Source organism: Budorcas taxicolor, chromosome 3, assembly GCF_023091745.1.
Source record: "Budorcas taxicolor isolate Tak-1 chromosome 3, Takin1.1, whole genome shotgun sequence".
Lineage (NCBI taxonomy): Eukaryota > Metazoa > Chordata > Mammalia > Artiodactyla > Bovidae > Budorcas > Budorcas taxicolor.
Window position 1 is genome coordinate 11,598,532 of NC_068912.1, and position 26,233 is coordinate 11,624,764.

General features: G+C 40.7%; 2 protein-coding genes across 2 annotated transcripts; both read left to right on the forward strand.

Moving 5' to 3' along the window:
• The first annotated feature begins 5,312 nt into the window (after positions 1-5,312).
• On the forward strand, positions 5,313-6,257 carry LOC128044856 (olfactory receptor 6N1-like). Its single transcript, XM_052637280.1, has one exon. It carries the CDS (start codon positions 5,313-5,315, stop codon positions 6,255-6,257), a length of 945 nt encoding a protein of 314 aa, XP_052493240.1.
• An 18,121-nt stretch (positions 6,258-24,378) lies between these two features.
• Positions 24,379-25,323, forward strand: LOC128045770 (olfactory receptor 6N1-like). The gene has a single exon (XM_052638241.1). The coding sequence runs from the start codon at positions 24,379-24,381 to the stop codon at positions 25,321-25,323; it is 945 nt and encodes a 314-aa protein (XP_052494201.1).
• Positions 25,324-26,233: the final 910 nt, after the last annotated feature.

Consider the following 26,233-nt stretch of genomic DNA (forward strand, 5'->3'; position numbering starts at 1 on the left):
CTAACACATATATATGGAATTTAGAAAGATGGCAATGACGACCCTGTATGCAAGACAGGAAAAAAGACGAAGCTGTGTATAACAGACTTTTGGACTCAGAGGGAGAGGGAGAGGGTGGGATGATATGGGAGAATGGCATTCTATCATGTATACTATCATGTAAGAATTGAATCGCTAGTCTATGTCTGACGCAGGATACAGCATGCTTGGGGCTGGTGCATGGGGATAACCCACAGAGATGTTATGGGGAGGGAGGTGGGAGGGGGGTTCATGTTTGGGAACACATGTAAGAATTAAAGATTTTAAAATTAAAAAAATAGAAAACTATAAAAAAAAAAAAAAAAGAAAACAATTTTCATCTGTGTTTCCTAAACTCTGCAGTGTTTCCTTACATAAAAACAAGTAAATATGAGTGTCCTCATAAGCCCCCTGGAGACCTTTTCCGATCACTGTAGAAAGTCCTTTCTCAACGTAATAAATAGTTCATTGTGTGCATAATTTAAACAGTCCAGTGCTGAAGGGGTCATGGGTTCTAGTCTTGCTATTACAAAGAACAAACTTGTGTATATATCATTTCATATACATATATGCAAGATGAATTCCTAGAAGTGGGATTGCTAGGCACAAGTGACTATGTAATTTGCATAAAGATTGATGAATTTTTCTCCAAATTTATTTTACTATTTTGTTCTTTTATGAGGAAAGTATGAAAATGTCTATTTCCCTGCAGTTGGCCCAATAAAGTGTGCTTAAAACATCTGGATTTTTGTCAGTCTGAAGGTGATAAAAGTATCTCAATGTAGTTTAATGTTGCATGTGTCATTATGAGTTAAGATGTATATCTTTTCATGTATTTAAGTGTCCCTATTCTTTTATAAATGCCTATTTGGGGATAGATTGCCCACACTCAAAATTAAGCATCATGAGGAAAGGGATTATGTATTATTCATTTCATAACTTTGCCCAGTAAGAGGTATGGGAAATAAGAAGCATTTACTAAACATATTTCATGAATAACAGAATCACTGATTTCCCCTCTCCATACACTATTGTTTCTTTTTGTTAACACTTTTTTCTAACCTTTGGATCACATTTTTTTCTTGTAAAACAATATTTCATGTAAATGTATGCATAATATAGAATATATAGATAAATAAAATTTGAATTGCTTATAAGATTATTTTTAAAACAATTTTTCACCTATTCCTTTCTAATAATTTCTTGTAACAGGTTTTTTCAAATATTAATAATCATTGTATGCTGTTGAAACTTGAAATACTGTTTTTTTCACCTAACACTCTAACAGATATTCTTCATTGTCTCATCTGCTAAGTCACAGATCTCTTGATGGAGGTATCACACCTTGCTCTTTTCTTTTGCTCCATTTCTAATACAGGATATACATTATTAAGAGAGCATGTTTTGCTGGTGGAGCATGACATGAGAGGAAAATAAACAATTTCCTAAACTTGGAATGCTCCAACTTCTATTTTCCCTCTTTGTGCTACCTTTAAGATATATTTCACTCATTTATCTACAGTGCTAAATATTTTGCATATTATTTTGTATTGATTTGTATTTGTATTTGAACTTCTTATGAACAAGTATTTGTATAATAGTGATTGTTTTCTGAAGGCAAACAAACAGCCTTATATACTGTTTTAGTGCAAGCCATGATGGTATACAACTGAGTACTCCAAAGCATGGGGAAAGTCTGTCCCAGAATCTGTCTTATAGATCCATAAATGAAGCTACAAATTAGAAGTGTTTTTGTATTTGGGAGTGTGAAGGATGTAGCAATTTCATCAAATGGTAGTGGTGGCTTAAAGCTCAACATTCAGAAAACGAAGATCATGGCATCCGGTCCCATCACTCCATGGGAAATATATGGAGAAACAGTGGAAACAGTGTCAGACTTAATTGTTTGGGGCTCCAAAATCACTGCAGATGGTGACTGCTGTGATGAAATTAAAAGACACTTACTCCTTGGAAGAAAAGTTATGACCAACCTAGATAGCATATTCAAAAGCAGAGACATTACTTTGCCAACTAATGTCCATCTAGTCAAGGCTATGGTTTTTCCTGTGGTCATGTATGGATGTGTGAGTTGGACTGTGAAGAAGGCTGAGAGCCAAAGAATTGATGGTTTTGAACTGTGATGTTGGAGAAGACTCTTGAGAGTCCCTTGGACTGCAAGGAGATCCAATCAGTCCATTCTGAAGGAGATCAACCAGGGGATTTCTTTGGAAGGAATGAGGCTAAAGCTGAAACTCCAGTACTTTGGCCACCTCATGTGAAGAGTTGACTCATTGGAGAAGACTTTGATGCTGGGAGGGATTGGGGGCAGGAGAAGAAGGGGATGACAGAGGATGAGATGGCGGGATGGCATCACTGACTCGATGGACGTGAGTTTGAGTGAACTCTTGGAGTTGGTGAAGGACAGGGAGGCCTGGCGTACTGCGATTCATGGGGTCACAGAGTCGGACACGACTGAGTGACTGAACTGAACTGAACTGAACCATTTATCATGGAGAAATGTCAGTTGTTTCACTTGAAGTGGAATCTCTTCAGAAGGCTAGAAAAGACTGGATGAGATCACCTACATGCTCAAGCATCAGAAAAAAAAATTCTCAAAGATTAATTCTTCCAATCTTGAGGTTACATTATTTTCTAAAGCAAAACACTCAAAGTCAAATATCACACTTAAATGTCATTAAAACAACTCAAGGTCTCACAGGAAGATTTTCCTGGCTGATTCGAGGAGTTGAATGAATTCTCTCAAGTTTATGTGGTCTATCTGCAAACCTTTCCTGGTTAACATTCTGATAGCCAATTTAATTATGCTGTTATCTTGTCTTCTGCCTCTGATTCCTAAATGTGAAACCACATTTACACTGACCTATAATGCAAATCTACTATTCCCCAGTGGACTAATTCTTTCAATCTGTTACTTATATGATTTTTATATCCAAACAGTCCATGCTTATGTATAATGCCCAATCAAGGTCAGAATTTGAATGAACTGACTTTAGGGCTCTTATGAAGATAATGCTGACTGTAATAAAAAATGACAGGACTATGGAAAACTGAATAACCATTATGTTCAGTTCAGTTCAGTCATTCAGTCATGTTCAACTCTTGGCGACCCCATGGACTGCAGCACACCAGGCTTCCCTGTACATCACCAACTCCCGGAGTCCATTGAGTCAGTGATACCATTCAATCACCTCATCCTCTGTTGTTCCCTTCTCCTCCTACCTTCAATCTTTCCCAGCATCAGGATCTTTTCTAATGAGTCAGCTCTTTGCATCAGGTGGCCAAAGTATTGGAGCTTCAGCTTCAGCATCAGTCCTTCCAATGAACATTCATGACTGATTTCCTTTAGGATTGACTGGTTGGATCTCCTTGCAGCCCAAGGGACCCTCAAGAGTCTTCTCCAATGCCACAGTTCAAAAGCATTAATTCTTTGGTGCTCAGCTTTCCCAATGGTTCAACTCTCACATCTATACATGACTATTGGAAAAAATAGTATGTAGATGTTCCATATAATTAAAATGGTGGTAGTGGAATAAATGACAGCAATGCTGGTGGCTCTTGTGGTTTAGAATGGTGTTTGGTACATTGTAAATATTCAATAGTAATGGAATCAATGGATAAATTGACTTCCTACTCCAGGGGTTTTCCTGACCCAGGGACTGAACCTGCATCTCCTGCACCACAGGCAGATTCTTTATCACTGAGCCAAAAGGGAAGATCGTGGTAAAGTTGGTGGTTTAGCCACTAAGTTGTGTCCAACTCTTATGACCTCATGGACTGTATCCTGCCAGACTTCTTTGTCCATGGGATTTTCCAGGCAAGAATACTGCAGTGGGTTGCCATTTCCTTCTCCAGGGAATCTTCCCGACACAGGGATCAAACCCAGGTCTCCTGCGTTGCAGGCAGATTCTTTACCAATTGAGCTACAAAGTAAACTTGTGGTAAGGTTAGCAGTGAGTAATGATGATTTACTCTTCTTAGATCACCTAGCTCTTATTACTGGAGTTGCATGGAAATGAAACTGAGAAAACTCCTTGCAAGGCAATTTTTTCAGAAGATGAAACTCACTTCTGGGGCACTCAGTGTGCTATTCTGTATGTATGCATAAAATTATGCAAGATGGGTTGTCTCTTTCCATAGAAAGCTATATGGAATTTTTGCAAAGTTTTCAAAGTGGCCTAGAAAAGGCAGTCTCCCTGAGACTTGGTCCCAGAGCTCAACAGTCAGGGTTGCAAGGTTTAGAAAAGTCATTTGAGAAATAGTGCTATTCTGGGTCACTTTTCTGTGCCCAACAACCTTCTGCCACAGGAACCTCTATTGAGAGCTCATCATACCCAACAACACCAATGAGCACACATTTTATATCCCCTGGGAAGCCAGCATTTCCAGGAACATGAGATATAAGTACAGAAGTGTCTTGGGGTAAAAGAATGATGAGGAAGATGCTACAAATTCTAATTTCATCCAGACAGATAGTAATTTGGGATAATGTACAGAGATGAGTGGAGCTGAGGAAGAGGATTAGAGGATGAGAAAAAATGCTAGGAACCATGGTGCTGATGTTTCCCACAGCCCAGAAACATTTTCAGTGGTTTTGGGGAACTGTAAATTATCTGTGTTGTGAGTTTTAGAAAACATCAGTTCAAACTTTTTTATGCTAGAGAAAAAGAAGTTGCTTAGCCTGAAGTATACTGCCTGTTAGCAACAGAGTAAGTTCTCAAAGCAGAATCCCTGACTTAGAGAAAGGCCTTTTCTTTTTAAAATATAATAAGACTTGTTGCTGGGTGTTCTGTCTTCATGGTTTTCCTCTTTGAAAATTCCTGGCACATTTCTTCTTTGTGGATCATCTTTCAAAGTGAGTTATTATCAAGCACTATAGATCTGTCAACATCCTGTGGATCATCGAAAAAGCAAGAGAGTCCCAGAAAAACATCTGTTTCTGCTTTATTGACTATGCCAAAGCCTTTGACTGTGTGGATCACAATAAACTGTGGAAAATTCCACAGTGGAGAAGAGAGTAGAAAAGAGTAGAACTGGCATAAGGAGCCTTGAGTTCTAGTTCCAGTTCTGGAAACAATAGTTTCTGTTGGGTCCCACCATGTGTGCCTTTAGGGCTGCAACTCTTCTATTGCAAAGTGAGGAGTATTGTTTAGATAATATCAAGTTCCTTTAAGGTGCTGAAATTCAGTATTCTTGACACTAGGGAAAATTTCTGAATAGAGGAAAAGTCTTGATGTTTATTAATCCTTTGTTTTTACTCCTTGCTCCTAGAAATCATGGATCATGTCAATCACACATGGACCCAGAGTTTCCTCCTTGCAGGTTTCACTACCACTGGAGCCGTGCGACCTCTTGCTTTCCTGGGAACACTGTGCATCTATCTCCTCACTCTGGCAGGGAACTTGTTCATCATTGTGCTGGTTCAGGCAGATTCCAGACTGTCCACACCCATGTACTTCTTCATCAGTGTCCTCTCCTTCTTGGAACTCTGGTATGTCAGCACCACAGTGCCCACGCTATTGCACACCTTGCTCCATGGGTGTTCACCCATCTCACCAACTGTGTGCTTTGTCCAGCTCTATGTCTTCCATTCACTGGGCATGACTGAGTGCTACCTGTTGGGTGTCATGGCACTGGACCGCTACCTTGCCATCTGTCACCCACTGCACTACCGCGCTCTTATGAGCAGACAGGTACAGTTATGGCTAGCAGGGGCCACTTGGGTGGCTGGCTTCTCAGCTGCACTTGTGCCAGCAAGCCTCACAGCCACTCTGCCCTTCTGCTTAAAAGAGGTGGCTCATTACTTCTGTGACCTGGCACCACTAATGAGGTTGGCATGTGTGGATACAAAGTGGCATAATGGGGTCTATGGGGCAGTTATTGGTGTGGTCACAGGGTGCAATCTTGTGCTCATTTTAGGATTGTATGGTGGTATCCTGAGAGCTGTGCTGAAGCTGCCATCAGCTGCCAGCCGTGCCAAGGCCTTTTCCACCTGTTCCTCCCACATAACTGTAGTGGTGCTTTTTTATGCTTCTGCCTTCACAGTTTATGTGGGCTCACCTGGGAGTCACCTTGAGGGCACAGACAAGCATATTGCTTTAGTGTATGCCCTTCTTACTCCCTTTCTCAATCCTATCATCTATACCCTTCGAAACAAGGAGGTGAAGGAGGCTATGAAAAGGGTCAGGGTCAGGATACGGACCATTTTGCAGGAAGCTTGACAATCTCTATTATCATTTTGAGGTTTCTTGGTAACTGTAGGAATTAATCACCCAGTTGGTTAGTCAATCATCTTCCCAGAGTTAAAGTAAATGCCAGGGAAATAAAATCACTCATGGGAGAAGACATAAGCCTGGATTAATCAGAGTTGGAACATATATAGAGAAAGAAGGTATGTCTTTGGTTCCATTCCAAACAAATGGGAGAGATATGCCACAAAGGAAGAAAAACAAACCAGAGAACATGCAAATGTTTTTGAACTTATGGCTGAGGGAAAGAGTAAGATACTGAGAGAAAGAAAGCAAACTAAAGCTGAGAGGTGGCACTTTTATCGAGATAAGATCCTCAGAATAAGATCAAAAAAGTGGAAAACAAGGCTGGCCAAAAATTATAACCTGTGTAAGTTTCAGATGTGAAGCCATGAGCCATAGGCAGAAAACTTATCAATAACCCAGTGATCTGGGGAGATCATGTGATCAAAGGTAGCTCACCAGAGAAGACAATGACCCTATTAGGTAGGAGGCTAGAAACTTTAGATAATAATTTACTGTCTAATGGGGAGAGACAAAAGTGTTGGAGATGAGAGTGCACTCTGAATTCCCTTCTAATACTGTGGAATATGCCTTAGAGTGATCTGGAGCTATATTCCACAAATAAATAAAATAAAAACCAAACAATAAAGAGACCAACAAAAAGCTTTGCAAGCACACCTGTACAATGTAGAAAGCATATTGAAATAAAAAATAGAGATGGGGACCTGTAGCTATGACCTCATTCTCTCCCTTCTTTTTCCTCAGCTCCCTTACCACTTTTTCTGCCTAGCAAAGTTTGAAAATTATTGCTCAGGTTTAATTTCTGTACTTTAGCAATATGTGAACTGTAGATCTAGCCCCTGCCTAAAGATGTCAGGGTTTTGAGAAAGACAGAACCAGGATCTTGGTAGAGACTGGGTCACTGTGTGGGATTTAAATACTCCCTCTAGTTTTCATTCTTATGTAACTGCTAAAAAATCAAATCAATTATTTTTGGTATGTTTGTCCTATGCTAGAATAGTGACAGCTGCTTTCAAATAATTTAATCGTCATAAGATCTTTTGAAGAAGAAAGAATCATCTCATTATCTACATGATGACACTAGAAAGATTACCACACTTGCTGTCAAGAGACATGGTTTTAACCCCAGATCCACTTCAGTGGGCTGGGTGAACTTAGCAAGACTTCCTCAGTTGCACTCTTTGCCAGATGTCAGTAAGGAGTTAATGACTGCTTACATTCCTTCCTGCTTAGCAAGTTTTGATTCTGTGATTGCAACATATTTTAAAGAAAGCAGGATCTGGACCAGACTCAGATGGTAAGATCTGAAAATCTGGAATGGAGAGAGGAAAGTAATGGTTCAAATCCAAGTTTTACTGTTTTTGACTGTGTCATCCTGATCTCAGGTGGCCTCCAGCTCCAGAGGTTGAAGCAGGATTTCAGTCTCCTGCCAGAGATTGAGGTCTATGGCAGTGACAGTGCTGAATTCTAGCCACCAGGCCACCAGCGACAAGTGAGTGGCCAGTGACAAAACCCTGGCCCATCGGCTGTGTAGAAATGAATTTCACATAGACATGAAAAGTTGTGAAACAAACTGTTTATTAGGAAGAAAAAACATATGTGTGGATAGATGCACTGGCGGGCTCAGAGAGGCTCACTCTTTTAGTGGTTTAAATCACTTCACATGGGGTATGTCTTTCAGGTTTCCTCTGGCCAATCATCTTGCTTTGCCTGGTTCTGAGTTTATATTTGGTTTATGTCAGGATCTGAAGGACCTAAGCTACTTCATTTTGTAAGGTTCGGGGAAAAGAGCCTTTGGAAATCCCCTGACCTCACCCCACCACCTGCGAACCAATCAGAACCCTTGGCCAGCCCAGGAAATTCTAATCAAGCCCGGGGAAGGAGAGCCAATCAGAACTCAACACCTAACCCTTCACCAGAAGGTGACCAATCAGACCTGGAGACTCCCGTTTTTTGAATTTTTTGTGCGATAATACCCTATATAAGCGATGTAACCCAGAGCTCAGGGCTCCTCCCTATAGCTGCTGCGTCAGTATCGGTGGGAGCCCCAGCTCAAGCTTGGTAATAAAAACTCTCTTGCTTTTGCATTGGATATCGGCTCCCTGGTGGTCATTGGGAGATTTCGTGACATGGGCATAACATTTGGGGGTTCGTCCCGGATCTCCCACCAGCTCCACAGGAAGACCGATCCGGAGAGTCATCTGCAGCCGGTAAGCTTTTTTCTGTCTTTCTTTTCACTCCTGGTAGGGCCTGGTATCTGAGACCAGTATAGGACTCAGGCAGATGTGCCGGAGAGTCACCGGTGGGGATCATTGGGAGACGTCCACAACGCCGGCATGGGGGGATGGAGTGCCCCTGTTCTCGGTAGACGATAGCGGGTAGCTCCCGCTGAACGGCTGGAGGCTGTCGTCGTTCAGTTTTACCTCCGGACTCCCAGAGGTGTATTTCTCCTGTCTCTCTGTCTGTTTGTGTGGCTGTTCGTATTGTCTGTGTTAATTTACCAACATCTGACTGATCCAGGGATGATGCGGCAATGCCATTCTAGCCCCACACCTCTATCCTTGGTTACTGATAATTTTAAGGAGGTCAAGATGCGCGCTCATGACCTCAGTGTAAAAATTAAAAGAAATAAATTAATCACTTTTTGCAGCACAGAATGGCCAACCTTCCATGTAGGCTGGCCCTCAGAAGGCACCTCTGATTTGGGAACTGTACACCGAGTCCGAGATATCATCTTCTGACCGAGGATCAGACACCCTGACCAAGTTCCCTTTGTCACACATGTGTCTCCTCGGACAATTCATTTCCGAGTGTTAGACAAGAGCCCAGTTTCGGGCCCTGGAAGGGGTCCCTCTTCCTGCAACAAATGGTGACTCTGGTGGTATTCTTCTTCACCGAGACTGACATCCTGGCCACTTGGGGTACTCAGGGGCCAGCTTGCCTGCCAATGGACCAGACCCAGTGGCCGCAACTGGGACCCTTTCGTCCCTGGTCTCCTCCTGACACAGACAACTGGCCAGAGTGCCCCGACCGGTAAGGAACAAGAGACTTTATTGATCTCTCTTCCCTTCCCTCTCTGTCTCCTCTCCTTAACCCTTCCTACCCTTCCGTGTTTTTCTAGTCCCCTGGTCCTGGACGCAGGAATCTGGTTGAAGGGCCCTCAGCCTGAGCTGAGGATTGGAGACTGATCACCTCCTCTTGGCAGAGAACTCGAATTCTGGTTCTGATTTCTGGTAGGGCCGAGTTCCAGTCCTCCCTTCTCTGGAGGCCCAGGGAAAAGTCCCGTAATGCCTGGGTATCTGTAGGTGGCAAGAGACATCTGTAAGTCCACCCCTTTTGCCCCGCCCCTCCTGCCTCCTCTCCCTTCTTTTTCAACCTGGCTTCCTTTCCTTCCTTGAAATCTTTGATGTTAGTACTTGGATCTGAAGTTCTGTATCTCTATAGAAGGTTTTCTGAGGGACTGTATTTTTATATTTAAGGGCTTCTCTGGTGGAGCCGAGTTTAAGTGGCCGCCTGCAGTATGGAAGACCTGGGTTCGATCCCTGGGTCGAGAAGATCCCCTGGAAAAGGAAATTTTGCTTTGTCTGGCAACCATGTGGTTTAGACCTGCCGCCATTTTGTTAAAACTTGATGTTCTTTCCCTGTACCTTGAGACCAGGGCTCTCAGGAACACTTATCTAGACCATCTCTAACTCCTGACACTGAGGAAAAAGGAAAAAAAAAAAAAGACTTGAAGCTAGATCTTACACTGTGTCTGTCTAAATATGTCTTGGTAATATTTTTGTATATGAGCTCTATTTATTTGGCTTAAAAAAAGATAAGTGCTTACAAATCAAGTAATTCTAAATTAAACAATAAATTCCAGGTTTATGTGAACTGGGAAATATTCAGTGTTAAATACCTGATATTAATGTTTGTTTATTGACCTATTTAATATAGACATGTCTTAGAGTACTTAACGTTAAGTAAAATATTTTCATTGTACCTAGGTTTAATATGAGTTAAATATTATATCTGTTACAAGTTTGTCAACAAGAAAATTACCTCAAGTTAAAAAAAAAAAAAAACTTCTAAAAAGTGTAAATGAGATATGAGCTTTTATATAAACTCTATTAAGAATAATTATTCTTTAAAAATATCCGTCTAAAATAGTCTCTCCAGATTGGTGTAACTTAAAATCTGACCAAATGTTCTAAACCCTTTTAACTGATCTCTTTGATAAAACTTCCTAAATAGAACTCTTTTGAAGTTCTTTTGATCTGTAGCTAACTTTGGGATGATTCAGAGGGCCCCTGGAACATCCCAAAGAGAGATATTAAACTGTGCTTATTTGGTTGGTTAAATTACATGGAAAGATTATCAGATGAGTAATAAATCCACTCAGGTTATAATGTATGGTAAAATTACTAATACAGATCCTAAAAATTATATGGAGTTTTTAACATTCTCATATGTCCTGGTATTTTAATGGAAAACCTGATGACTTCACAAAAGTTAGCAAAAGGACTGAATGAACCAGTGAATATGCTTATAACTTTTATGGTTTCTATCTGAAAAATTATGGGGTTGAATCTTATGTTTTCAGGGAATAGGGGAAATCTTCCTTTCAAACTAATTATGACAATACTTTGGTAAAATTAAACATTATAAACAAAACAATTATATTTTCTCTCTGACTCCTCCAAAAATTGGAAGTTCTTAGGTTTCCAGTAAGTTTATCAAATGAGTTAGGAAGTTTATCTCACGGATACAAAAATCTTAAGAAATTTTTGAGACCTTAAAAAGGCAAGAATTCACCTAGATTTTTTAGGCAAAATCTGTGATAAGCCTTTGGTGTGAGTTTCCCAGCCCTATTTTATTTTAAAAGTTCAGTCTGAGACTCTATAAATGTTTCAGCAAAATAAAAAGCTTATAATCAATTATGGTTATAAAAATCATCAGATCAAAATCAGTGAGAACAGACCTATTTTGCAAACAAACTAGCCTTAATTTGGTTATATTTAATAAAAATAAGGGTAACTTTAAGGAGAAAAAGATATTTCAAAATGTTAAATCCCAGTTTGTTAATGGAGGTCTGCATCTAGTAAGACTCATCTCTTAGATAGTTCTTTGATGTTATGTGATGTTAATGTAAAATTTAATTGAATTCTTGAAGAACACCCTAAGTTTGTTTCTGAAGCTTATCTCAGTAATCTATCTTTGGATGAAGATCAGATGTCTCATGACCTGCCACCAGGACTGGAAAAAGACATAATTTAAGGGACTGTCTCCAACATGGATGGAAGGATTTTTTTTATCAGGAGAAACTACACTACACCAGGATGAGAAGACGACGACATCAGAGGTAGACAGCTTCCCCAAGATGCTGGACCTGATTCGTATGATCATTTATGTTTTCTTGACTTCTTAGACCTTTGCATATAAGTCAAATGCTTTTCTATCATAGGCTTGATCCTATGCTAGTTTTAAAAATCAATCCAATTGTTGGGTTTGTGGCCAATAACCTGCATCTAGTTCTGGGTTACCTTGGTAAATTTCTCTATTACCAGACTCTAACTGGTTGGCCATGAAAAAATTTACTTAAAAAATTAAATCATACTAAAGATAATCAGTCTGGTGACACTAGAAAACTGGGTTATGTTCCTTATAGATGGTGCCAATATATAATTTCCCTGAAAGATAAAGATTCTACAGGGCAGACTAAGTCAGGTAACCTGAAGATATACTGGGCTACATCTAATGGAATTCTTAACATAAGTCTTACTTGTGACTTTACTAATACTGCTGGCTATGTTATTTGTATTTCACCTGTTTTACAAAATTGCTGTTTCTTACACTGTATGTGTGTGAAGCCTCTAATAGAATAATATATAGTCCCATATGAGATTGATGATGCTAACAGTGTAACTCTAAATATGGCAAGAAGCAACAAGAGGGAATATTTTCCTGGACCAAAAAGCTAGTAAGACAGGTGGTCCAGAGAATTTTAGATACTGTTTTATGGTCTAGTCCATTAACAGCATATGGAGTGGCCTATTTACCTGAGAATGGACACTCTCAGCAACATGGGATAGAATGGTCAGGAAGTGGCCCCCTCATAATCATGGTCAAGTTTATGAGTAAAAAGGGGCTCTGCCAACTGAAGAATGACACTCGCCATCTGCATCTACAAAGATTAAATCATGGCCGCTGCAACTGATGACTTTCAACGCCCCCGAAAGGAGTTCAGGGTGAAAATCAGGAATAAGGCACTCTGCTCTGAGAAAAACTGGCAGAACAGGCCTTCAGATAGTTAGATCTTTTCAGGAAAAGATTTTATGAGTCCCAATTCTTGCATCTTCTCATACCTAGAGAAACACTGACGTCATTAACGGTGAAATCTGCTTTGGCTATTAAGGAAAAGTTTACAATTAAAAGTCAAAATAGAGTAGCTATGGTTCAGATATCCTGGGAAATAACTAGGTGATGCTATGGGTGTACTTTCAGATTAGACCTTGTATTGCTAAACACTTGAGTTTTCTGAGTCGTGTCAGGCTTGGATGCCACCATTTTCAAAACAATGTCTGCTGGAAGCTAGTAACCTTACTTTTTATAAAACTAGGCAACTGGCTACATGGCTACAAGTCTCCCTGAAGTTCCAGGTCCAGACTGGGTTTCAGACCTATTCTTCTAAAAAGAAATGAGATTAGGATTTTAATCAAACAAGACTCAGATCTAAAACTTGGAACTCAGAAATACTTTCAATTCAGTGTCTATACTCCAAGCTGGGGCAGTCCTATGCCCCATTTCGACAAGAAGTTATCACAGTCATAGTTGCCTATTTCCCTAAAATTAAAACTGAGCAGGACTCTATGGGGCTCTGGAGTACAGATCTGTTCTGTGTTCTCCATTTCTTATCTGTAGGATATAGACTTTGTTCAGCCTCCTTGGCCTTCCCTGAATTCCAAAGCATGGATTCAAACAATTGCTAATCAGGGAAGAGAGGAGATACAAAAACAGAAACAATCAAAGGTTGGTACAGCCTCCAGACAGAGTCCTGGTTCCTACTCAAAAGAAGTATGCATAACAATGTCTTTGAGCCCCCACCCAGGTGGAAGATGGTAACTTCAGACTGAATACAAGATTCCTGGAGCACAGCTCTGTTGCCTCACCATCAACCCATCAGAAGGGGTCACAAAGGCTGCAACCCTCACCCCAAATGTTGCCTTCTGTTTCCGGGGACCAGAGATGACCATCCTATTAGGTCTCCTGTTTGGCCCTTGTCTATTTCATCTCTGAGAGGGGCCAACTAAATTGCTGTTACTACAAGGGTAGAAGCTGGTTTCAGATGTGGAACACTCCAACTTAGATCAGGTAGAGAAAGACTTCTGCTCTATTAGGCAGGCCTACGCCCATGCACAGCAGGAAGAAGTTACAGAAGAAAGAGACCTCCACCCCAATTCCCAAAAAGTGTCTTGAGTATGAAGTCTCTCAGAGGGCCATTGAGCTGCGTTAGGGGAAGAACGTTGTTTTTATGTGAATCACTCAGGGGTAGTCAAGGAGTCCCTGGCCAAGATAAAAAAAAGGGCTGAGTCAAAAAAAAAAAAAAAAAAGAAAAGAAAAATGTCTCAAAATTGGTTTGAATCCTGGTTCACAACTCTCATATCCTTCTTGGTGGGGCCCCTGATTATCTTGTTACTGCTACTCACCCTCAGGCCATGCTTACTAAACTAACTAATGGCCTTCATTAAAAGCCGCATCAACACAGTGCAGCTCATGGTGCACAGATCCCAATATGCGGCCCTACCAACGGTCCCCTTAGCAGGAAACAATATAGAGCTGACCCCAGACCCATGATTGGGTCTGTCCTGGATCCTAGAGAAGGGGGGAATGAAGGACCTAAGCTACTCCATTTTGTAAGGTTCCAGGAAAAGAGCCTTTGGAAATCCCCTGACCTCACCCCACCACCTGCAAACCAATCAGAACTCTTGGCCAGCCCGGGAAATTCAAATCAAGCCCAGGAAAGGAGAGCCAATCAGAACTCAACACCTAACCCTTCACCAGAAGGTGACCAATCAGACCCGGAGACTCCTGTTTTTTGAATTTTTTGTGCGATAATACCCTATATAAGCGATGTAACCCAGAGCTCAGGGCTCCTCCCTATAGCTGCTGCGTCGGTATTGGTGGGAGCCCCAGCTCGAGCTTGGTAATAAAAACTCTCTTGCTTTTACATCGGATATCGGCTCCCTGGTGGTCATTGGGAGATTTCACGACTTGGGCATAACAGATCCTTCCATGTGTGCACATGCATCTCTTAGCTAAGATAGATTCTATCAAAGATGTCTATGGGTAGATTGACATCACCTCCTATGGAGGTGTTCCTCTCTCCCTTTTTGACCTCAAAGGAGATTTTCTGCTTGTGTGTAGTAAGGAAGATCTCCTTGACTTCTAGAATAAGGAATACGTGGCCTTTTATCTCTTGTCATAGCAGGGCTTAACTTCTCCTATCCACTGTCCATAGGGAACAAACTTCAGCTGTACAGCCTGAGGCCCATCTATCTTGCCTCAACCCTGTACAGAAAAGAAAGTAAATTCTCTCTGATCTTAACTTTTTCTTCCTTAAAACATTCTGTAACAAAGAGTCCTAAAGCTTAAATAAAATAACACATGCTAAGTGTTCAATACATGTTAGCTTTATTATCCCAGAGGCAGAGCAATGTAGTAGTTAGAATGTCAACTTTGATGCCTGCCTTCCTGGGTTGGAACATTAATTCTACCACTTAATTGCTTTGTGACCTTAGACAATGCATGCAACTTTCCCTGTGTCTCAATTTCCTGATCTGTAAAGTGAAGACATAGTAGAATCTTAAATACCATATAAATGTTAATTATTACTACTTCAAAGATTTTCCACTTACACTTCTGCAGTGGGAATTTCATTCCTTGAGAATACTTAGTTTCACACATATCTCACGTTTTCATTATGTGTAGAATCATTAGAATTGATAATTCCCCAAGTGAAGCTTTTTCTTTTGATGTGTCCAAGTCAACTTTCTATAGCCTCAGGAGTCCTGGCTTTCATGAAGTCTATGCTCTTTCCCCAAATACAAAATGCAGTACTCCATTCTGCTGAGCTACTAAGTCTATTTCTTTTGAATTCTGATTCTTTCTCTCCTCTCATACCTTGTTTTATTTAGAAGCTCTTTATGTAGGAATGGTTGTGGGCACTCCCTGTGGGGGCAGCACCAAAAATGGCTGGAAATTGCTTTCCCTAGCAATGACTTGGGTCGTGTTAATTAACAGTGGATCTATATTGTGTGGTGAGCCCAGGGGTTTATAACCCTGTTTCAGAGACATCAGATATTAACAATTCAACGTAGCACCATTGATTTCTAGCACAGTGCTTGGTATTCATTCTTTTAATGAATGAACTCTCAAGTGTTAAATAAGTGTGATAGAAATTTAAATGCTCCTTTTACAGTTCTGGGACTCCCTGGTGGCTCAGATTGTAAAGAATCTGCCTGGAATGCAGGATAGCCAGGTTTGATCCCTGGGTCAAGAAGAAACCATGCGGAAGGGAATGGCCACCCACTGTAGTAGTCTTGCCTGGAAAATTTAATAAACAGAAGACCTTGGCAGATTACAGTCCATGGGGATGCAAAGAGTGAGACATGACTGAGTGAGTAACTTTACAAGTCTAGCAGGAGATAGTCTCTTTCTTAGATTTTTCATAGCTTCAAACTCCCTTAGCCTTCAGTTTATAATATTTCTGCTCTTGTAACCTCCTCAGGTCTTTCTCTTTAGAATATAAAGTTTAGATAATCCTTAGGGCAGTTTCCCAACAGGTATAAATAATGGGGTGTTGAGTAACTGACTCCTTACCCCTCACATATGACTTTCAAATGTTCCTGTAGGGCCTGGGGGAACCAGAGTCCCTGGCCTAGTTGCCTCTATGTAAAACTGCCTTTCTATTCACTTAAGTGTTCCTTGAACAGCAAGGAGACCAAACTGTTGCAGGAAGGGGGACCTCTTCCAGGGCCCAAAACTGGGCTCTTGTATAACACTTGGAAATGAATTGTCTGAGGAGACACATGTGCTGACAAAGCAAGAGATTTTATTGGGAAAGGGCACCCGGGTGGAGAGCAGTAGGGGAAGGGACCCCAGGAGAACAGCTCTGTCACATGGCTCAGTCTTGGGTTTTATGGTGATGGGATTAGTTTCCTGGTTGTCCTTAGCCAATTATTCTGACTCAGAGTCCTTCCTGGTGGTACACGCCTTGTTCAGCCAAGATGGATGCGGGACAGAAGGATTCTGGGAGGTGGTCGGATATGTGGTGTCTCCTTTTGACCTGCCCTGAACTCTTTCGGTTGGTGGTGGCTTATTAGTTCTTTGTTCCTTACCAGAACCTCCTGTCATAAAACAATTCATGCAAATGGTTACTATGGTGCCTGGCCAGGGTGGGCGGTTTCAGTCAGTGTGCTTCCCCTAACAAAACCAGTCGATCCTAAAGTAGATTAACCCTAAATATTCATTGGAAGGACTGATGCTGAAGCTGAAGTTCCAATATTTTGGTTACCTGATGTGAAGAGTTGACTCATTGGAAAAGACCCTGATGCTGGGAAAGATTGAGTGCAAAAAGAGAAGGGGATGACAGAGGATGAGATGGTTGGATGGTATCACTGACTCAATGGATATGAGTTTGACTAAACTCAGGGAAATAGTGAAGGACAGAGAAGCCTGGTGTGCTGCCGATCATGGAGTTGGAAAGAGCTGGACACAACTGAGGGACTGAGCAACAACAACAAAATGTTCTCTGCAAGTGTTATCGCTTTTTATATATGCTAAGATCCAAAAAGATGCCCTTTTCATTGTAGGGGACTGACTGGAATACAAAAGTAGGAAGTCAAGAAACACCTGGAGTAACAGGTAAATTTGGCCTTGGATTACAGAATGACACAGGGAAAAGGCTAACAGAGTTTTGCCAAGAGAACACACTGGTCATAGCAAACACCCTCTTCCAACAACACAAGAGAAAACTCTACACATGGACATCACCAGATGGTCAAGACCAAAATCAGATTGATTATATTCTTTGCAGCCAAAGATGGAGAAGCTCTATACAGTCAGCAAAAACAAGACCAGAATCTGACAGGGGCTCAGATCATGAACCCCTTATTGCGAAATTCAGGCTTAAATTGAAGAAAGTGGAGGAAAACCACTAGACCATTCAGGAATGACCTAAATCAAATCCGTTATGATTATACAGTGGAAGTGAGAAATAGATTTAAGGGCCTAGGTCTGATAGATAGAGTGCCTGATGAACTAGGGATGGAGGTTCATGAAACTGTACAGGAGACAGGGATCAAGACCATCCTAAGAAAAAGAAATGTAAAAAAGCAAAATGGCTGTCTCAGGAGGTCTTACAAATGGCTATGAAAAGAAAAGTGAAAAGCAAAGGAGAAAAGGAAAGATATACCCATTTGAATGTAGAGTTCCAAAGAATAGCAAGGAGAGATAAGAAAGCTTTCCTCAGCAATCAACGCAAAGAAATAGAGAAAACAATAGAATGGGAAAGATTGGAGATCTCTTCAAGAAAACTAAAGATACCAAGGAAACATTTCATGCAAAGATGGGCTCAATAAAGGACAGAAATGGTATGGACCTAACAGAAGCAGAAGATATTAAGAACAGGTGGCAAGGTTCTTTGTATACACAGAAGAACTATACAAAAAAGATCTTCATGACCCAGATAATCATGACGGTGTGATCACTCACACTCACCGAGAGCCAGACATCCTGGAATGTTAAGTCAAATGGGCTTTAGGAGGCATTACTATGAACAAAGCTAGTGGAGGTTAAGGAATTCCAGTTGAGCCATTTCAAATCCTAAAAGATGTTGCTGTGAAAGTGCTGCACTCAATATGTCAGCAAATTTGGAAAACTCATCAGTGGCCACAGGACTGGAAAAGGTCAGTTTTCATTTCAGTCCCCAAAAAAGGCAATGCCCAAAAATGCTCAAACTGCCACATAATTGCACTCATCTCACACGCTAGTAAAGCAATGGTCAAAATTCTCCAAGCCAGGCTTCATCAATATATGAACTGTGAACTTTCAGATGTTCAAGCTGGTTTTAGAAAAGGCAGAGAAACCAGAGATCCAATTGCCAATATCCGTTGGATCATGGAAAAAGCAAGAGAGTTCCAGAAAAATATCTATTTCTGCTTTATTGACTATGCCAAAGCCTATGACTGTGTGGATCACAATAAACTGAGGAAAATTTTGAAAGAGATGGGAATACCAGACCACCTGACTTGCCTTTTGAGAAACCTATATGCAGGTCAGGAAGCAACAGTTAGAACTGGACAAGGAACAACAGACTGGTTTCAAATAGGAAAAGAAGTACGTCAAGGTTTTGTATTGTCACCCTGTTTATTTAGCTTCTATGCAGAGTACATTATGAGAATTGCTGGGCTGGAGGAAGCATAAGCTGGAATCAAGATTGCTGGGAGAAATATCAATAGCCTCAGATATGCAGATGACACCACCCTTATGGCAGAAAGTGAAGAACTAAAGAGCTTCTTGATGAAAGTGAAAGAGGAGAGTGAAAAAGTTGGCTTAAAGCTCAACATGGACGGAGGAGCTTGATGGGCTACAGTCCACGGGTTGCAGAGTCGGACACGACTGAGCGACTTCACTTTCACTTTTTTCCATCGCCTTATAAAAAGTGCTTAAAAAAAAAAAGTTCCATAGTATTCCATTGTGATTTTAACTTGACTAATCCTGTATTGAAGGACTCTTGGGTTGCTCCAGTCTTTGGCTATTAAACACACAACTGGAATGAATAACCTTGTGTATGAATTATTTCGTATATGGGCATACAAATTCCTAGGAATGGGATTCTTGGGTCATAGTGCAGATTCACATATTATTTGAGTAAATATTCTTAAATTTTGCCCTAAAGGGATTATGCCATTTAGTTTTCCCTATCAGCAGTGGATGAAAGCATGTTTTCACATAGCACCTTTTATAAAGTACATATTCAAACTTTTGGACATTTGTATATAATATTTGAGAAACAGTATTTTTTCTTTTAGTTTTATGTTTCAAATTTATCTCATTGTGTATGAGGTTGAATTTTTTTCTTGTACTTGAAAACCTATTTTTTTGTATATTAGTAAGTGGCCAATTTGAGGGTCTGTCTCTGATGGCGCTTGTGGTGAAGAACTAGCCTGACATTGCAGGAGACTTAAGAGATGTGGGTTAAATCGTTGGGTCAGGAAGATCCCCTGGAGGAGGGCATGACAACCCACTTCAGTATTCCTGCTTGGAGAATCCCATGGACAGAGGAGCCTGGTGGACTATGGTCCATAGGATCACAAACAGTCAGACACAACTGAAGTGACTTGGCACTCATGCACTCCGAAGTGAAAAGAAAAAGTGAAATTGTTAGTTGCTCAGTTATGTCTGACTTTTTGCAACCCCATGAAATGTAGCCAGCCAGGCTCCTTTGTCCATGAGATTCTCCATTTCCTTCTCCAGGATATCTTCCCAACTCAGGGCTTGATCATGGGTGTCTTGCATTGCAGGTGGTTTCTCTATCATCTGAGCCACCAGGAAAACTCTGCAGTAAGCACCTTAAGGGAAAGGACTATGTTTTATGCATCTCATTTTCCAAGTTCCTAGCATAAGGCCATCTGATAAAAAGTGTTTGAAAGATGTATTAAATAAATAAACAAATGAGTGACTGTGATTTCCCATATTTCTCCCATTATTTTAGCTATACTTGATATGTTTCTAACCTCTAAATCATGCTTTTTAAAATGCATTACATAGAAATATAGCATATAAAATGTTTAGATGAATTTTAAAATCACTTATAATAACATTGCTTTAAAAATTATCTGTTCATTTTAACTTCTAATAAGTATACATTTTTCAAATATTATCAATGATACTGTGAGTTTTCTAACACACTAAAGCTTACTTTTTTCAATTTTTTTTACTTAAATCTTGTTTGTATAATTTTAAATGTCATCTCCCCCCCCCCCCCCCCCACATTATGAATTAGCTGATGGAGGTGTGAGGTATCATTTCTTCTCTTGTTCCATTTCTTATTTTATTTATTTATTTATTTTGTCCACACAGCATGTGTGGATTTTAGTTTTCTGACCAGGGATGAAACCCACACCCCCTGCATTGGAAGTGCAGAGTCTTAACTACTGGACCACCAGGAAAGTCCCTCTTGTTCCATTTCTGATACGGAATAATTGTTAGGTGTGTGCATGCATGTTGTGTCCAACTCATTGCAACCCTATGGACCATAGGCCACCAGGCTGCTCTGTCCATGGGATTCTTCAGGCATGAAGAAAACTAGGGTGGGTTGCCATGCCCTCCTCCAGGGGCTCTTTCTGATCCAGGGATCAAACCCATGTCTGTCCTGTGATGGCTGGTAGGGTTCTTTACCACTAGTGCCACCTGGGATCCCAATTGTTAGGTAAGCACTCTCTACTGAGAAGCGATGATGCAAAAGAAGAAGAAACAACTTTCTTGGTTAGGAAAGGCTAATATTTTAAAACTTCTAATTCTTTAGCATATATCTCTCATTTCTGTACTACTGACCATAGATAGTCTCTATGATTCCTATGCTCCAATATTTATATCACATTCAGTGCAGTTCAGGCATTCAGTCATGTCTGACTCATTGCGACCCCATGAACCACAGCACACCAGGCCTCCCTGTCCATCACCAACTCCCAGAGTTTACCCAAACTCATATCCATCAAGTTGGTGATGCCATCCAACCATCTCATCCTCTGTCATCCCCTTCTCCTTCTGCCCTCAATCTTTCCCAGCATCAGGGTCTTTTCAAATGAGTCAGCTCTTCACATCAGGTGGCCAAACTACTGGAGCTTCAGCTTCAACATCAGTCCTTCCAATGAACATCCAGGAATGATCTCCTTTAGGATGGACTGGTTGGATCTCCTTGCAGTCCAAGAGACTCTCAAGAGTCTTCTCCAACACCACAGTTCAAAACCATCAATTCTTCCGTGCTCAGGTTTCTTTATAGTCCAACTCTCACATCTATACATGACCACTGGAAAAACCATAGCCTTGACTAGATGGACTCTTATTGACAAAACAATGTCTCTGCTTTTTAATATGCTGTCTATGTTGGTCATAACGTTTCTTCCAAGGAGTAAGCGTCTTTTAATTTCATGGCTGCAATCACCATCTGCAGTGATTTTGGAGCCCCCCCAAATAAAGTCAGCCACTGTTTCCACTGTTTCCCGATCTATTTTCCATGAAGTGATGGGACTGGATGCCATGATCTTAGTTTTCTGAATGTTGAGCTTTAAGCCAACTTTTTCACTCTTCTCTTTCACTTTGATAGCCTTCTAATATAGTCAGTCAATGCCAAGGCATTTAGATATGCATCTGGACACTACAAATGAATAAGGAAGTCTGTTTGAGGACCTTATAAAGGCCTTATAAAGAGAGAATACAGGAATATCATTGTGATCTGAATATATAGGGAACTAAAAATAAGTAATATAGTGGCTACTCTAAGTATAGCATAATCATGTGTTTGAGGATTCTAGATAAATGGCTAATTTCTACAGATCAATGAAATAAGAATGGAAACAAGGAGCCTTTGGTGTTTAGGACTGGGGAGGTTGCAGTAATTTGGTGAAAGGGCAGTGGCAACTATCCATCCTGGAGAAAGGTCAGGTATTTCAGGTGAAGTGGGGTGTAGACTCAGTGCTGGTTAAGATTGAAGAAAGCCCTCTGATTTCCAAATACTTGAGGGTCCCCCCCGCCCCCAAAGAGACTCTGTGAATCCTGCAGGTACATTAGTAATCTTAGAAACAAATATTTTCTTTTTCTTTGTCTCAAAAATCTCCAGCTCCCACAGAAGTTTCTGGATCTCAGAAAATTCAGTGTTTGCCTTCATTTTAGTGTTGATGTACTAGTTCACCTTTTATGGTTACCTCTCTATCTTAAATTAGGAAGTGAACTGTCCTTAAATTTGATTCTGAAAAAAAAAGTAAATTTGGATGTATGAATGATTCAAATGCATTACTTTCAGTAGTGTTTTTATTTTATTATTTTTTTGGATTCCACATCCACCCAAGTACATGCACCACAGGTAGTGCTCACCTGAGGTTATATCTCCAATGTTGAAGATGTGGCTATAGATAAAATGGATCATAGCAAAATGAATAACCATCAAGAGGATAATGGTGGTAATAAAAGTAATAGTAAGAATACCAGTAAAGGAAACTTTGAACAGTGCAGTTAGAATAGAATTTTAGATATTTAATAAACAATGGTTGAATCAATGTATAAACAGTAGAGGACTTGATGAAGGTAGAGATAGTGGTGGGATCAATGGAAGTGGAGATGTTCAGCATAGAAGTAATGGTGGTGCCCACGCTGACTGTGTTTATATGGTGATGAAGGTAGTGGTAATCAGAAAAAGAGCTGGATGAGAAATCTTGCAAGAAATTAAAAAAAAAAACCTCACTTCTTTTAAGATGCTCAAAGTGTGACTCTTAACGTGTGCCCATGTTTATACAAGATGAATTGTTTCTTCTTAGAGAAAGCTATATAGAAGTTACAGAAAGTTCTAGTGGTCCAGAGGACACAAGGTCTTTGAGACTAGATTCCAGAGCCCTATGGTCAGGGTTGTAAAGTTGAGAAAAGCCACTTGAGAAATAGAGCTACTCTGCATTGCTTTCCTGCACCCAACATTCTGCCCCAGGGGGACCCCTGCTAAGAGCTAGTCAAACCCAGCAACCCCAGGGAGCACAGCAAGGAGCCCCTGGGAAGCCAGCATTTCCAGGAAAACAAGAGATAAATAAGGAAGTGTTGAAAAAGAAGCTATAAGACTTAATGCCAACCAAGTAGCCAGGTAATGGTCAGGAACAGTGTAGCAGAGATAAGAGGTACCCAAGAAGAGGACTGAGAGAGGGCTTTGACCTTTCCTAGCTGAAGCTTGTTATATGTGTGGGAAGAAAACTCTTCGGATCTTAGTGTAGAGCTCCTATCTCCACCCTCATCCCCAAGACATTTTTCAGTAGATTTAGAGAACCATAAACAGCCATGGATGTAAGGGATGTCCAGGCACCTATTTAAACTTTTTCATTCTAGACAAGAGCAAGTTGAGGTAAAGAGAGGAGAAATGTATCATACAGCAATTGTCCTCCAATAATTGTATTTTGTTCTGTACTTCTCAAAATTGTACAATTATAATCTTTGATAATTTAAAAAAGAAAACAAAATAGGAGAAATGACCAGGCTCAATATCCATTTAGTGGCCAAGCACATTTAGAAGGCCGATTCCAAGAGAATGTGTTTTATCTTATACTACAGCCCCTCTACACCAACATCATAGGGTCTGGACTTTATCAGTTTATCAGATTTAGAGACCTCCCGGTACATTAATTCTATTTGAGAATCCTTCCTGAAAATGCACTGTGTTTACTCATTGTTTTCTTATCTGGCCTGATAGCTCTTGTAGTTGAGGAATTCTCCAGAGTATTCACATTTCTTTCTTCTTCCTCTTCTTCCTCATTTGGTCCACATTGAGAACATTTCTGAATTCCAGAAAGGCTCCCTGAAGGAAGCTAGTGGTCACATTTAGATAGCATTTGTCACCTTTTCACACAGTTAAGAACAACTGAGTTTGGATACAGAGGAAACGGTACAGGTGGATGTCTTAAAGAATCATGAGACCTTTCATTTAGACTAAAAGCAGATGAGCATGAAATTTTCTCATCTCTTCTATTTCCTGGATGGATATGCAGGAGAATATCCTGGGCCTCCTGACTCTAGTATCACAGTCTATACAAAGAAGTCCTGATCTGAGATTCAGGAATCCTGGACTCCACTCCAGTTCTGTCAACAACAGACTGAGATATTGTGCAAATCACTTGTGCCTTCTGGGCTTCAGCTGTCTTTTAAAAAGTAAGGTTTGATAATGCATAAGTTATTTTCAGGGTTATATGTGCAATATTTTTGGTTCTGGAAAGATTTCTCAAAAAGACTCCTGAAGTAGTTAATCTTCCTTTACTTCTTGCTCTTAGGAACCATGGACCTTGTCAATCACACATGGACCCAGAGTTTCCTCCTTGCAGGTTTCACTACCACTGGAGCCGTGCGACCTCTTGCTTTCCTGGGAACACTGTGCATCTATCTCCTCACTCTAGCAGGGAACTTGTTCATCATTGTGCTGGTTCAGGCAGATTCCAGACTGTCCACACCCATGTACTTCTTCATCAGTGTCCTCTCCTTCTTGGAACTCTGGTATGTCAGCACCACAGTGCCCACGCTGTTGCCCACCTTGCTCCATGGGTGTTCACCCATCTCACCAACCTTGTGCTTTGTCCAGCTCTATGTCTTCCATTCACTGGGCATGACTGAGTGCTACCTGTTGGGTGTCATGGCACTGGACCGCTACCTTGCCATCTGTTGCCCACTCCACTACCATACTCTTATGAGCAGACAGGTACAGTTATGGCTAGCAGGGGCCACTTGGGTGGCTGGCTTCTCAGCTGCACTTGTGCCAGCAAGCCTCACAGCCACTCTGCCCTTCTGCTTAAAAGAGGTGGCTCATTACTTCTGTGACCTGGCACCACTAATGAGGTTGGCGTGTGTGGACACAGGTTGGCACGCTCAAGTCCACATTGCAGTGATTGGCATTATCAATGCTTGCAATCTTGTGCTCATTTTAGGACTGTACGGGGGTATCCTGAGAGCTGTACTGAAGCTGCCCTCAGCTGCAAGCCGTGCCAAGGCCTTTTCCACCTGTTCCTCCCACATAACTGTAGTGGTGCTATTCTTTGCCTCTGCTTTCATTGTCTATGTGGGGCCACCTGAGAGTCGCCCTGAAGGCACTGACAAACTTATTGCCTTGGTGTATACTTTTCTGACCCCTTTTCTCAACCCCGTTATTTACACTTTTCGTAACAAAGAAGTGAGAGAGGCTGTCAGGAGAGTCACCCAAAGCATTAGGGCTCTGATGAAGAGACCCTGAGGATCAAGCCATAGGCCCTTCATTTAGTAAGGGTAGGCTTTAGCTGGTTAGTCAATCAACTAATTGATCTGTCAAATATACTGCGTATATCAATTTACATGTATTGAGTATCATATCAGGGCAAATTGGGAAATTTGTAAAGGTGGTGAAATATGGGGCTGAACCCATACCTATATAATATGGGTGAAAGATCACATAAATTAAAAATAATCAAATAATAACGATGCAAATTACAGGGTAGATTTAAAACTTAGAGAGATGAATGTGTTTTTAAGAATTTAGAAAACAAACTAACTGTGAGACTTTTCTCAAGATGAAATTTTTGGAGAGCCATTGAGAAAGTAGTAAAGGAGGTTGTTTGCTCGGTCGTATTTGACTTTTTGCAATCCCATGGGTCAAGTTTATTTTGAGATTTTCAAGTCTCAGATTTTGGGATCCTAACCCCTGGGCACTGGTTTGGTAGTTTTCTGAAAGTTCTCTTCAAATCAGACATGAAACTGTAGCATCACGCTTGGAGATTCCTTGTATCTGGATAACATGGTCATAAATATACTGAAAATACAAAAAGAAAATTCATTTAAGAAATAATTCTCCTGGGCAGCATTTTTTGAAATGACTGAGTATACTATTTAAGAGCTTCCTGTATTTGCCTAATGATGTTGAAATACTTTATTTCTATCGCAAGGTTAACTTGGTATTTATTTTAACTTATTTTACTGGGAGAAGATGTGTGTAGAGTGACATACAGACTATTTTTTCCCATAGAATAATTCTCCTATATCTATAGAACATGATTGGCATGGGATTTAACAAAGATTTCTCTGGCCAGCCTTTCTGCTAGAGGCTTCTTGCTATCTCTTCTCTCTTTTTTCCAGAAGTACGCATGGGCTCCCATCTTCCCAGAACCATT

What these genes read in the sequence shown, in the direction of transcription:
- LOC128044856 (XM_052637280.1), top strand. Translation starts at nt 5,313, where the DNA reads ATGGATCATGTCAATCACACATGGACCCAGAGTTTCCTCCTTGCAGGT.
- LOC128045770 (XM_052638241.1), top strand. Translation starts at nt 24,379, where the DNA reads ATGGACCTTGTCAATCACACATGGACCCAGAGTTTCCTCCTTGCAGGT.